At 36.7% G+C, this 14,853-nt stretch overlaps 1 protein-coding gene and 1 pseudogene across 1 annotated transcript; one reads left to right on the forward strand and one right to left on the reverse strand.

Annotated features, from left to right (window-relative positions):
• Window positions 1-167: 167 nt before the first annotated feature.
• On the reverse strand, window positions 168-11,887 carry KRR1 (KRR1, small subunit (SSU) processome component, homolog (yeast)). Its single transcript, XM_006871623.1, has 9 exons — window positions 11,687-11,887; window positions 10,578-10,712; window positions 10,265-10,390; window positions 10,089-10,172; window positions 8,284-8,340; window positions 6,801-6,971; window positions 3,583-3,660; window positions 3,381-3,474; window positions 168-546 (listed from the first exon to the last, which is right to left on the reverse strand). Exons 1-9 carry the CDS (start codon window positions 11,885-11,887, stop codon window positions 401-403), a joined length of 1,092 nt encoding a protein of 363 aa, XP_006871685.1. The 3' UTR covers window positions 168-400.
• A 2,345-nt stretch (window positions 11,888-14,232) lies between these two features.
• The window catches only part of LOC102813741, a 14,916-nt pseudogene continuing 14,295 nt past the window's right edge, over window positions 14,233-14,853 (forward strand).

The following is a 14,853-nucleotide window of genomic DNA, read 5'->3' on the forward strand; positions in this document are numbered from 1 at the left end:
GAAACTCTGTACAGGGTCGCTATGAGTCGGAACTGACTCCACTGCACATAACAACGAATGACATTATTAGATTTTATTGATAATTATAATAGCTAAAACTAGTTCACTTGAATTGATTCTAAAATCATGCTTAGGCAAAATCTGCCTGGGACAGATTAGGTCCAACATTTATAAAGACATATATACTGGTTTCTAATACAAAAATTTTCAAAAAACATATGAATATAATAATTTATTTACAATGAACTCTGTTCCAGAAATAAAAGAAACTCAAAAAAAAAATTTTTTTTTAAACAATCCAAGTATTCTCTCTTATAGACATGGCAACTAATGCCTAAGTACACCTCAAAATCCTTTACAAAAGGAGACAGCTTACTAAAGTCTAGTTCCATTTTCTATGTTACTTTTTCTTCTTCTTCTTTGTCTTTTCATTTGCTTCCATCTTAAGTTTAATTTCTTCAGGTGTAAGTGCTCCCAACTTCTTATTCTTTGCTTTCTTAACCTTTTCCTTAATGGCAGCCACATCAATTTTAGTTTCAGTAGAAGCTAAGCAAATTAAAACACAATATATGAAATTCTTGAGATTTTACCAAACAAAGCATAAATAATATACAGTTAGGACAATAATTTCAGAGTGTTGTTATAACTGAAAGGTAATATAAAATACCTTCCTAAGGCAAGACATCTTGAACCACATCAAATTTGAAAGCACAATTAACCATAAAATAAAGCATTATAATTATACATTAGTAAAAGTATGCATGAAAATAACTTTATAGTTTAGAAATTCAAACCAATTACTGAATTCAGCTATATTTAAAGTATGGTTGTTAAGTGCTGTCAAATACGTTCCGATTCACAACAACCCTGTATAGAGTTTTCAAGAAACCACTGGTGGGTTTGTACCACCAATCTTGCAGCTAGCAGTTCCTTAAATCCACTTAAAATCAGATTATTTGTACTTCAATTGTTTCATATTCCTTTGGGACTTTAATATACTCATTAATATGTTAATTTTCTACTGTACATAAAAAATCATTTAAAACTGAATTTCATAAAGATTATATGCAACTCTTCCAAGTTCAGTGTATGTAATTAGTTAACCGTGAAAACTGACACATCAAAAAAGTCAAAATATAAGCTTTCAAGTAGTTCACTGAATGACTGTTGTTAAGAGCCTTTGAATTGGTTCCAACTCATAGTAACCCTGTATAGGGTTCCCAAGGAGCAGCATCACCGATGATTTTAAACCAGTGATTGTAAGGTTAGCAGTCCAGTGCTAGTCCTACTGTGCAACACCACTAACAGTATATTATCTAACAAAATTATTACAGTAAAAACAAGAAGTTGGATATCTCCCTATAAAATTGATCATATAATCAATGCCAAAAATGTGACAGGGAAAGGAAGCATAATACAATGTAACTTTTTAAGGTATAGTATTCAGAATTCAAAAGGATCAGGGGATAAGAAGTTCATACAAACTACAACTTGAGAAGCAGAGATCTACAGCCTCTAATAAGGAGCTCTGGTGGCGTACTGGTTACCAATCAGGTTGCAAACCTTAAAGTCAGCAGTTTGAAACTACCAGCTGTTCCACTGGAGAAAGATGAGGCTTTCTGCTTCAGTAAAGATTTACAGCCTCAGACACCCTATACAGGGTCGCTATGGCTCGGAACCAACTGCACAGTACATAACCATCACCACCATCACCACTACAGTGGAACAGCTACATTTTAAATTATTATAAATGAAGGTTAAATTAGGATCTCTGGTAGCATAGTGAGTGGGCTGTTAACTGCAAGATCAGCAGTTTGAATCTACCAGCTGCTCCACATGAAGAAGGATAAAGTATTCTGCTCCCGTGAATATTTACAGCCTCAGAAACCATATACAGGGTCACTCTAAGTTGGAACCGACTTGATGGCACTTATCATCATCATCTACACAGTAGAATATGGTATTTTTAAATTAGCACTGCTGCTACATTAAAAGAATAAAATTGTTAAGTGCAGTCGAGTCTGGTTAGACTCAAACCAACTATGTATAGGGTTTCCAAAGAGTAGTTGGTGGGTTTGAATAACTGATCTTCAATTAGCTGTCTGGTGCTAATCCTACAGCACAACACAAGGACTCCAGATAATGAAATATTAATGTGTAATATCTGTTTTTGACCAATAGATCATGTACAATTCTGCTACTGTGTTCTCCTTTCCATACCCTGGTGCCACTATTTAGTTTGGAGGGTTATTCAATGAAGTGTACAAGTATTACTGGGATGTGGAAGGGCAGAGGAAGCAAAAGAAAAGAAAATCAATTAAAATGAAGCTAGGAATGAAGAAAAGATATAAGGGAAAAGCTTATTAAAAATCTTCTGAATAGCCCCTTGATTTCTTCCTGTCATTATTTAGTGTTCTTCAGTCATAGAAATCACACTGCTCAGATAAATAAAGGAAAGGAAAACGCAGTCTCTGATAAGCATTTTCTGAGTGGCGTGATAGCAGAACTCAGGGGTGTCCTGCTTTACTGCTCTAGTTCGTGTCTCTCACAGCACAGTTGTTCCCAAGCACAAGGCAGAAGTCAGCAGAGTGTTGACAGACTGGGATATCCTGAAACAGGTATTAATGTTAAGTGTTGAACTGGTTCTAACTCATAACAACCCTATCCAGCAGGGTTTCTGAAGAGTGGCTGGTGGGTTTGAACCACTGACCCTATGGTTCAGTTCTGTGCTTATCCTATAATGCCACACAAGAACTCTGAAATAGGCATTGCTGTTGTTAAGTGCTGTCAAGTCAGTTCCAACCCATAACGACCCTGTATAGGGCATCCGAGGAGTGACTGGTGAGCTTTAACCGCCAACATTGCAGTTCAAACGACTTTACAGTCCAACGTATTTAACCCACAGTGCCACAACAGCCACTATTAAATTACAAATTACCCTGAATCATTTGTTGTTACTATGACTGTGTATCCCATGTTGGCAGTTCAAACCCACCAGCTGCTCCTTGGAAACACTATACCAGGTCACTATGAGTCGGAACCGACTCAAGAGCACTGAACAATAAAAAGGATTAATGAAATGCTAAGAGAATGGAAATACTAAGAGAACTGATGGTGGTGTTTGTTGTTAAGTGCTGTCGAGTCGGTTCCGATTCGTAGTAAGCCCTGTGTAAGGATTCCAAGGCTTTAAACCTTTGTGGGAGCAGAAAGCCTCATCTTTCTCCCAAAGAGCAGCTGGTGGGCTTGAACTATGAACCTTGTGGTTCACATTCAAGTGTTTATCGTATGGAGCACTCCCAAGAGAACTGATGAGGATATGGTTATTTCTTTACTTGGCGGTCAAAGAGATTCAGACAAATTCAGTTAAAAACAAACATTACCTTCCTTAGGTTTCACAGCTGGCTTTTCTTTAGGTGGGATAAAAGCTTTGTTTCTTTCCTCTTGTCTCTTACTTAGAGCTTCTGCTTGTTTTGCCTGAATTATTAATAAAGCACACAAAATAAAATCTACAGTTAAATAAGAAGTCATGTTTCCATGAACTTTGCTAATAAATGTGAACTGGATGTAAACAGTCTTTCGTACCTTTATGGCTTCCATTTTTTGTCGCTTCTTCTGACTTGCCTTCAGAAAGTATTCACCGCTAGCCAATTCTTTATCAATCTGTAGAAAATGGTGCTTACAATTACTTCATAAAAAATCATTTACTAAGACTGAAACATGGGAATAAATTCTGCAACCTTGGAAAAGACTTTTTTTTCTCTAATAAATTTTCAACTTATAAATTCAACCATGGTCAGACTCTGAAATGGGCACCAAACAACTCTAAGGCAGTATCCTTGGATTCCATAAACCAATGATACGGGAGGATAGTACAAGTACCAAAACCACCACAGTGAAGCATACATAAAAAATACAGGACACTTTGCCTAGAGGATGTTGTTCCCTAATACACATATCCATGGAGTGAGGATTCCATGTTACACAAGGTACTTGAAAGTGTATCAGGGGACTGAATTACTTCCAAATAAAATAATAATTTTCAATTTCCTAAGAATTAACAAAATACAACCGACAAACCCCATACTTCAAATTGTAAGATTTATTACTAGATAAAATTTAATAAAATAAGGTAAGATTTATATATGAAAAATGAAGCCTGGGGATTGGGATTTATTTATTAGAATTTATGACCAGCAAAGGAAATTCATGGTGGTAGAAACTTATTCAGTACAATATGATATTTAAAAAAAAAAATGAAGATGAACAGAATTGTCAAATTATATATGATAGTTAATAAAAAAGATAAAGCATAAAAAATTAGAAATATTTGACTATAAAGAAATTTTTCCAAGCCTTAAACCAATTTAATGTGGAAATATTACTGTAGAAATTTCAGTATTAGTACAGTTTCAATATAAATCTCTACAAATATACAGTCGCAACGTCTTTGGGGTTAAGACAATAACCGAACACTACTTTTGAGTTAAGGAGCTCTAGCAGCATAGTGGTTATGAGTCGGGCTGCTAACCTCAAGGTCAGCAGTTCGAAACTACCAAAGGTTTCATGGAAGAAAGATGAGGCTTTCTGCTTCCGTGAAGATTTATAGCCTCGGAAGCCCTTATGCAGGGTCGCTATGGGTCGGAACAGACTCCATGGCACACCACCACCACCACCACTTTGATTCCAACTCATTGCGACACTGTAGAACAGAGTAGAACAGTCCCATAAGGTTCAAAGGCGATAAATCTTTACAAAAAACTGTCATATCTTTATCCACGGGGGTTAGAGAAGTAAGGTTAAAGATCCCTATGATTAATTCTTAAAAGAAAAAACAAAAAGGGATGTGTATCCTAAGTTGAGGGAAATATAAGCACAAAAGGCATGATGAAGGTGTGAAGTAGGTCATGTATTCATGGGTTACATTATACACTGGTTAAAGTGAAGTAGAAAGTCCATATTCTAGAGAAGTGTGAGAGGAAACTGGAAAGTCAGTTTTGGAGAAACATGAAAGGGCCTGAATGAGTTACAATAAAGATGTCCATCCAATATTTATACTGGTCCTATTTCATAATTATAAGGAGCTCCAGTAGCGTAGTGGTTACGAATCAGGCTGTTAACCACAGGGTCACCAGTTCGAAACTACCAGCTGTTCTGTGGGAGAAAGAAGAGGCTAGGCTGTCTGCTCCCATAAAGATTTACAGCCTCGGAAACCCTGTACAGGGTCGCTATGAGTCGGAACTGAATCCACGCACCTAACAACAATATATATAACTGTATCCAATGAGTCCTGGTGTGGTGCTGTAGGTTAATGCGCTAGACTGCAGAGCCGTTTGAACTGCAAGGTGGGAGTCAAGCTCACCAGTCGCTCCTTGGAAACCCTGTATAGGGTTGCTATGGGTCGGATCCAACTCAACGGCACTTAACAACAACATTGTATCCAAGGTACTGTTCCAGGCTCTTTAGAAATATGCATTCAATCCTCATGAACAATTATTTGGCCAGATGGTATTATTAACACCATTTTATATATGGGAAACTGAAGCACAGAGCTTGCCCATAATCACACAAGTAAGTTGGCAGAACAAGTCAAAGGAGGCATAACTGTTTTCAAGAAACTTATAGTAGAGGGAAAAACACACGTCAGTCAGTCAATCGTTTACAGGACAGGACCACAAGAAGCATGACAGGTTCCACAGTTGTATGATTTAGTAACTAAATCCTTCTACTTCTCCCCAACTGTCAGTTTCTTTCTGGTGTCCCTTTCTTCCCCTTCCAGAGTAGACTGTTTGACACTGTGTTCATTGTCCCTTTTCTCTCTTTGATCACACCTTCCTGAAAAACCCCAAACAGTGATGTAGAGGATAGAAGAGGATACACAGAAAGAGATGGGGTTATATGCTGAACAGAATGAAGTAGTAGAGAGGGAACACTTTAAGATATAGCACAAGGAAGGGATAATGAAGCAGACCCCTCAAGAAATGTGTAAAGATGGAATTCAAATAAGTTAAAAGAAACAGTTGGTATAAACAGAAGAAAAAAAAAAAGTGGTATGAGGAAGATGAGGAAATTCTCGTGTAAATTATTTCAGTAAACTGCAAGGCAAGGTCATCTTCTAGGAGTGGAAGACTGACAGAATTAAGAGGACACACAAAAGAACTTCCAGACAACACTGAGAACCCACAGAAGCATAGATACAGGAATCTAGTCTATAACAGATTTAACCCAAAGATGCTATTTTCTCCAGTTAAATCTTGTAGTCATAGTATGGGTAAGAAGTAATACTTTGGACCGATCCATGCCAAATTATAGGATTTTGCAGGGCAGATGTGACAGAAGGAAAGGTAGGCATGAGAGAAAATAATGATATACAAAAGTGAAACAAACATGTTAGTCATGGTAGGAAAGGAAGTAGAGGGATTCATAACTTAGAAAAAGGTTATTAGGATTTAAAATTTCAGAGCTGGAACAGTTATAGTACATTGGCCTGGGAATATTGTAAAGTATAACAGAAGCACTGTAGTGCTAAATTGCTGTTTGATTTTTTCTAAAAAACATATAGTGGCTAAAGGGATAGAACTTACACCAATCACTCCTGATTTAAAGACTTTACTTCACCACAAACCCCATTAACTTAGCCTCAAAATTAAATTCATTTACACTAACATCTCTACACACTGAAAAATGCACACAGACACACGCACAAACTTCATATAAAATATCCTCAATAAAGTTTTTGAAAAAAACATATTTATTTAAATAGTCTCCCCCTCTTATAAAGAAATTCAAGATTTAATACTGACCTGACTTTCTGGCTGTGGTGGTGGGAACGGTGTATATTCTTTCTTAACAGTTTTTTTCTTTGGTTCCTTACGTTTATTTACATTCTTGTGTTTGAACTGTGGCAAAAATCTTTCCCAATTTTGTGATCTTAATTCAGAATCTTTTGCCAACTCTCGTTTAATCATTAAGGTCTTTAATCAAGGAAACATGAAAAAAAAAAAATAGGGATATCTCAAACATATATAATTAAACATTTGAAAACTATTAGAAATTTGTATCATGAAGTGTAGAACTATTAAAATATTTGAGATGACAATGAAACTAATTCAGTTTTTTAGCCATTACTGCATTAAAACCTTAAAATCCAAATTTATAGTCAGAAGGTAGTTTTCTTAGTTGTATGTTACCTATAAGCAGGGAGTGTTTAGTAAAAAACAAGATCTTTCACGTTGTTGTTATAAAGTGCCGTGGAATCGGTTCTGACTCATAGCAACCTTGTACAGCGTTTCCGAAGCTGTAAATCTTCATGGGAACAGAAAGCCTCATCTTTCTCCCACAGAACAGCTGGTAGTTTCGAACTGCTGACCATGAGATTAGCAGCCTGATTCGTAATCACTACACTACCAGAGCTCTATAAGATCTTTCATAGGGAAAGAGAAAAGCAGAATTAACTTGTTCAAGATGAGATAAATTAATATTCTCACATTTCTGATCTCCTTTTAAAATTTATGGACACTGGAACAAAAGATATATGGACAAAGGATACAAACCAGCCATCGGATACATCACTAGCTCTCTTCGTTATCTACAATATTCCAATGTAACTGAAAATCGCTTTTACTTCACTAATGTTGTTGTAAAGCTCCATCGAGTCAGTTCTGTCTCAAAGTGAATGTATACAGGATTTCCGAGGAGTGGCTGGTGGGTTTGACCTTGTGGTTAGCAGTCCAGTGCTTATCCTACCTACAGTGTTACCCCACGACTCCCACTGCTCAGCAATGATCTATCACAGCAGCACATTACATCATGGTCACATTTCCAAGGATACTCACAACCGTTGCACACAAAACAGACCTCTCTCAAAAGGCCTACAATTTGAGGGTTAATTTCCACAAATGCTTTAATGTGAGGAGATCTCACAAACTCTGATTTCCTTCAATTGTTTTCAAACTTTCCTCTATATATGAGTGGGCTCAACTCTTCCTCTAATTTATCCAAAATAGATCTGCTTTATCTGTTTTATTAGACTTCATAAAATATTTATTATCAATAAAAGTTTTTGTACCTAAAAGAAATTTAACAACCAAGGAGCTGACAGTGTAGTGGTTACAAATCAGGCTGCTAACCTCAAGGTAAGCAGTTCGAAACTACCATCAGTTCTGCGGGAGAAGGATGAGGTATTCTGCTCCTGTAAAGATTCAAAGCCTCGGAAACCCTGTGCAGGGTTACAACTCCACAGTACTTAACAACAACAACATCAGTATAGTCACATATAACACTCACCTTAATGTTATATATTGGATGAATATTCTTCATAGTATCTAGGACTACTTTCCGAACCTGAAATTTATGAATAAAAATATTAGAAACAAAGATTTCAATGATTGAGATGGGAAGGAATTGTGGTTTAGTGCCATCAAATTGGTTCCAACTCACAATGACCCTGTATAGGGTCCCCAAGGGGCAGCTGGTGGGTTTGAACCGCTGAGTTTGTGGTTTGCAGTCCAGCACCATACCAGGAACAGATATTTATATTGCAAAATATTCTATGTATCAAGCAATGGCTACCAAATTGAATATACAGTAAAACCTGCAAAAGACAGAAGTTGTATTAGGCAGAAATCTGCCAAAGAAGGAAACTCAGATCCACTAAATAGCAAATGACTGAAAACTGATGCCAGCACCCTGTCAATGGTGGAAAACGTGTGAAACCTGAAAAAACACAGTTCTTGTTCTGGCTCTCACAGCTTTCACCGTAGCACCCCTTCAACTGTTCTGAATGGCTTCTAGACCACTGATAATAATAGTCATCCTTCTAGGAATACAATGAAGTTTCTCAAGTTTCCTTCTAAAATGTGGTACCTAGAACTCTTAGGGAGTCCTGGTGTAGCACTGTAGGGTCAGCACTAGACTGCTAAGCACAAGGTGGGTGGTTCAAGGCCACCAATCGCTCCTTCAAAACCCTGAACAGGTTTACTAAGAGTCAGAACTGATTCGATGGCATTTAACAATAGGAGAACTATTACAACACTCAGGAGCTATGCAATTTAGAGGGATGAGGGCTACTTATAGAATCCGAATGTCACTTAGTTTTATTGTTTCAGTTTTCTCATTTGTAATATGGAAACAGATCTACTTCTAAAATCAGTTGGAAAAATTAAATAAGATATTTTAAAGACTTTAAAAACTACAAAATACTCAATATATTTAAGTTATTATTGCCTTATGAGACAATTTTATGAGAAAAATGTCAAAATAGAATTATTAAAGGATCTAGGAAGGAACCAAGATGTGGGTTTCACAGTCACATCTAGACAACAACAGCATTAAAAAGAGTGAACAGAAAGTCTCTGATCCATAGATTTTTCTCTTAAAAATAATTTCTAAAAACTGGATTAAACTACACTGAAAATTCAAGCCAAATAAAACATCTCGAAAAAAATGTTTTCAGACTCTGACCTCTACTGGTTGAATACATTATTGCAAATGAGATCTATTTAAAATCTTCAATTATTGGAGCACATGTCTCTCCTTGGAAACCCTGTACATGGTTCACTAGGAGCTGGAACCGAATGGTCACAGAAGCCCAGGAGGCACCGTGGGTAAGCACTCAGTCGCTAACTGAAACGTTGGCAGATGTGGCAGCACTATGTTTCCATAAAGATTTATAGCCATGGAAATATTATGGGGCAGTTCTATCCCATCCTATCCTATGGGGTCTCTAGGAGTTGGCAATGGATTAAATGGATAACTAGATCATGCTTCTGGCATGTGCTACAAACCAAGATCTTAAATTCCAATCACAATTTGTACTAGGAAGAGTGATGATCAGACGTTCCAACTCAGAAACTGATTTCCCCACAGCTGTCAAGAGTAAGCCATAATATGCTAGGCTCTGGGAGCAGTGATTCCTTTGAATAACATGAAATACAAATTACTTACTAACAGGAAAGCCAACAATATTCATTCTAAAAACATAAATAATCATAAATCATATATAGTCCAATGAACCGTTTTATTATAACCAAATTATTTAATTTTCTCTTTGCTGAAAATTAACTAAAGATAATACATAATTCTCATTTTACCTCTTTTAAGCCACTGAAGGGTCCTATGGCTGAAACTGTGTTTCCCTGAACCATAACGTAACAGTTTGTTAACAATTCCAATGCCTATGTCAAAAGAACAATAAATTATAATTAGTGCACTGAAAAACTAATGTTAGAGGAAAACAGTTAATCAGCTTTCCAATGATTAAAAGTACCTTCAATGTAGATCCTTTGGGACCAATAAGCCGTTGTCTTCTTTTTACAAATCTTTCTTTATTTCGTACTAAAGAACCTATTTTAATGATGTCACAAGCAACATCATCCTGGAGAATTCGAATTGCCTTTGGGAAAAATAAAGATAATATTTCCATCAATATTCATTACAAATATATTTCTTTACTACACCTAGGCTAATAACATCTAACTATAAACATGAAAAGTCTATGGCAAAAGACTTTTCATGATATTATATGTTATCTCTAATGCTGATGCAAATTAAGCAAAAAGTCTGGGCAATTTTAGATTTACCTGCTCGAACGACACACTTCTGGCTAAAAGTTTGATTAGGTCTCTGGCCCTAATGATGATATATGGATCAAAAGTCTTCTTCGTTGTACAAACAGTCATGCTGCCCTCAATCAGGTCCAAGGTTGCATTAACGTGCTACAAAAGGACAAAGAGCAAACAGTTGTCTAAGATTGAATTCAATTTTCAATAATTACAGCATTCATGCTTACCAAACCACTAAATCTATGCCATTAAGTCTCTCTTTCAAATTCTTTCATCTCATTCCCTGCAGTGTTGTGATGGTGTTGTGTGCCATCAAGTCGATTCTGACTCAGAGCAACCTTGTATAGGGATTATGAGAGTAGCTGGTGGGTTTGAACTGCTGACCTTATGGTTAGGTGTCCAGTGTGCATGCTATAGCATCACACATGAGCTCATGCTAAAGAAACCATTAATCAGTTTCTATACCATTAAGCTAACTTTTGAATTCTCTCATCGAAGAAATTGCTTTTGTTGTTAAGTACTGTCAAGTCAGTTCTGACTCACAGTAACTCTGTAGTTTCCAATGAGCAGTTAGTGGGTTTGAACTATCAACCTCAGTTAGTAGCCCAGTGCTGATCCCATAGCACCACACTAGAACTCTAGGGTAAACAGCAAATACTTGACTACTTTCATTCTGCAAAGAATATTAGGAAACCAGTAATTGACACCATTTACATTTGGCTTTAGAATAAACTATACTTACTAGAATAAAGATGATCTCTAGTTTAAAAAAATAAATAGTAATCCAAATGAGAACATACTAAAGATCTTAGGCCAGCTCTAATTAACAAGCCAATCCCTGGATGAAAAAATTTCCCCTTCTAATTTTTTTCTAGCTGAATGGGGGACTAAAGACAAAGTGAAAACAAATTATCAGAGATTCACAAAGAATCTATAATTAGGAAAATTAAGAAAGAACAAGGTTTAAACAACACAAATAAAATGTTCTGACTCATGAGCATAATGTGAGCAATATTTTAACATAGTGGTTGTTAAACAATACACTTAAAGGGGAAGCTATAAGCAAGAGACAAACGTCAAATAAAAGCAAGAGACAAATGTCAAATAAATGGATAAAACGTACATACATGTTCATTCAAGGCCTTCTGTACCAATGGCCAGCACTCTTTCAGGTAAGCCTCTCTATATTTTGGGAACAGAGTTGCAAAACTGCTCTCCTCCAAGAGTCCCCTGGGATTGTCTTCTTTGGAAAAGGTTGGTTCTTTCCAACCATCAGGAACAGTGAGGAGCTCTGAATCATCTATAAAAGGCAAGCACTTAAACATCATATTGTATCTTTCTTTTGGACACTTTAAAAATACTTGTATGCACACATTTGCAAGCTTCCCGATACCCTTCTTTGTATTTTCTTTCCCTGCTTGTTATACTATTCAACAAAGAAATGCCTTTGTCATTATTATCAACATACTATATTAAAATTATTTATCTATTATGTTATAGTCCTAGTATCCATATAGGTTGACACATGTTAACAAACAATGGGTACTCAAGAGATATCTGTTACATTAAATTGTGGAATTTAAGATCCAAATACCAGTTTGTTAACATCATCATTTAACTATAAGTAACTTCTGACTTTCCTTCAGTGAAGCCTATATGTGGGCTTGCCTGCATGCACACATGGCATAAAATGCAGATTCTCATACATACTTTCCATTAAGTGTCACTGACAAAGAGCTTTATCAGTGATAAAACTAAGGTTTCCAGAGAATTTTCACATGCCTTATTTCTGTATGCCCTTCATGACAACTATGAAAGGTATGAAGAACCAGTATTATCACTCCCATTTTATAGGTGACCATTTACAACCCAAAAAGATTAGGTAACTTGCTTATGGGAACAAAGCAAACTGATTCAGTCTAGGAATTCTTTCACTAAAAAGGCTTCCTAAAGGGTATGACTGAACGTTCATTATTATTATTATTATTTTTATTCCTAGCCCTGAATTTTGAGAACTCTTAACTGTAAAGCTACATATAACTTCCCTGTCCTGGACCAAGTTCCAATTAACAAGCCACTCCCTGGATGAGAAACCTTTCTAGAGAGACTAGAACAGCTATTCTCTAATCTAGTACAACTCAAAGTAAAATACATAGACTTGCAGCATTAGTAGCAAGTGAGAATTTGTCAGAAATGCAATTTGTGGGCCCTACGTTAGACTGGGGAGTACTGGTGTAGCCCTGTGAGTTAATGGGTCAGACTGCAAAGCCGTTTGAACTGCAAGGTCGGCAGTTCAAGCTCACCAGCTGCTCCTCGGAAACCCTATACTAGGTCGCTATGGGTCAGAACCGACTCGACAGCACTTAACAACAACTCTAGACTGGTTGGTGGTTATTTACTGTGGGCCGTTCAAAATCTCTGGGATGAGACCCAGGAATCTGTTTTAATAATTTCCTCAAGAGATTTTTCTGTATACCAAAGCTTCTTAGACTTTAGCTCACTTTATCAATGCTGGTCAAGCAAAATTATTTTCTGTTTCTTGTATTTACACACACTTGCTTTTTCTCATTCATATCACAAAAAATTGATGTTGTTAAGTGCCATCAAGTCAGTTCTGACTTACAGCAACCCTGCTAAGGGTTTCCAAGGAGCAGTTGGTGAGTTTGAACCTCCAACCTTGCAGTTAAAATTTACTGTGAGCCCAGTGCTTATCCTACAGTGCCACACCAGTACTCCATATATCACAGAAAACTAGCCAGTTGCATATTCTATTTACTCCCCTATTATCCATAAAAAGTTCTCAAAAGTTGTTAATTGCCTTCTAGTTGGTTCTGACTCATAGTGAAACCTGTATAAGGTTTCAGAGGAGTAGATGGCGAGTCTGAAGCACCAATCCTGAAGTTAGCAGCCCAGTGCTTATCCTATGGCACCACAATAGAACTCCCTATAACGGTCATTCCTAAAAATACATACCTGCTCAACTTAGATACTTCCCTGCCCAACTGAGATACTTCAGTGGTTATGAATTAATATGAAAAAGAGAAATCAACCACCTTCCCATTAAAAACTGACAAAAGAAACAAGCAGAAATTTCACATAAAGAAAATGCATATACATAAAAAGTTAAAAGTTGTGCAACCCACATTAATAATCAGGAAAGTGCAAATTAAAACCACAACCAGATATCATTTCATCAAAATAACAGGAATTCAAAGTTCAGGTAACACAACTAAATGAGTCTTTGAAGCAATGAGAACTTTAACCACTGCTAATAGGAATGAAATTAATACAACCCCTTTGGAAAAGATTTAGCATTACTTGCACACACCTGATGCTGGAGTGATTCCAGTCCTATGCATATAGTAACCTAGAGAAACCCTCAAAGGAATGTACCAGAAATCATTTACAAAAATGTTTACAGCAACGTATCCATCAAAGATGGAAAAAAAGAATCCAGGGTATATTCATACACAAAAAAACATAAAGCAGCAACAAGAATACACTACAGCTAGAAGTATCACCCTGCTTGAATAGCAAATTCAAAATTATTTTAAGACACAGAATACATAATCTACTATTATTCATCTGTAGAATTCAAAAGCAGGCAAAACTAACCATTTGATGTAGAAGTGTTAAAAACTGTTCTTAAGCAGAATGATTAACATGATTCAGAATGGCTACTTCATGTTTGGGGAAAAGAGATCTGAGAAGAATATTGGATACCTTTCAGGTGCGGCAGTGTTCTAATACTAAATGAACTGAGTGCTGGCTTCTTGCATATAGTTTATTCTTTGTTATTAGGTGCTATTGAGTCATACTGAATGTATGCACAACAGAACTAAACACTGCCTAGCCTTACACCATCCTCACAATTGTTATGTTTCAGCCCACTGATGCTGCCACTGTGCCAGTCCATCTTGTCAGGGATTTTCCTCTTTATTACAGACCTTCAACTTTACCAAACATGATGTCCTTCTCCAGGGACTGGTCCCTCCTGACAGTATGTTCAAAGTATGAGAGATGCCCCATCCTGGCTTTTAAGGAGCATACTGGTTGCACTTCTTTCAACACAGATTTATTTGCTCTTCTGGCAGTCTACGGGACATTCAATAATATTAGCTAATACCATAACTCACTATCACTCATTTGTCAATTTGTCGTACTGTGGTGGCTTGTGAGTTGCTGTGATTCTGAAAGCTATGCCACCAGTGTTTTAAATAATAGCAGGGTCACCCATGGTGGACAGGTTTTAGATGAGCTTCCAGATGAAGACAGACTAGGAAGTAAGAGTGAT

This window comes from Chrysochloris asiatica, unplaced genomic scaffold (assembly GCF_000296735.1).
Source record: "Chrysochloris asiatica unplaced genomic scaffold, ChrAsi1.0 scaffold00170, whole genome shotgun sequence".
NCBI lineage: Eukaryota > Metazoa > Chordata > Mammalia > Afrosoricida > Chrysochloridae > Chrysochloris > Chrysochloris asiatica.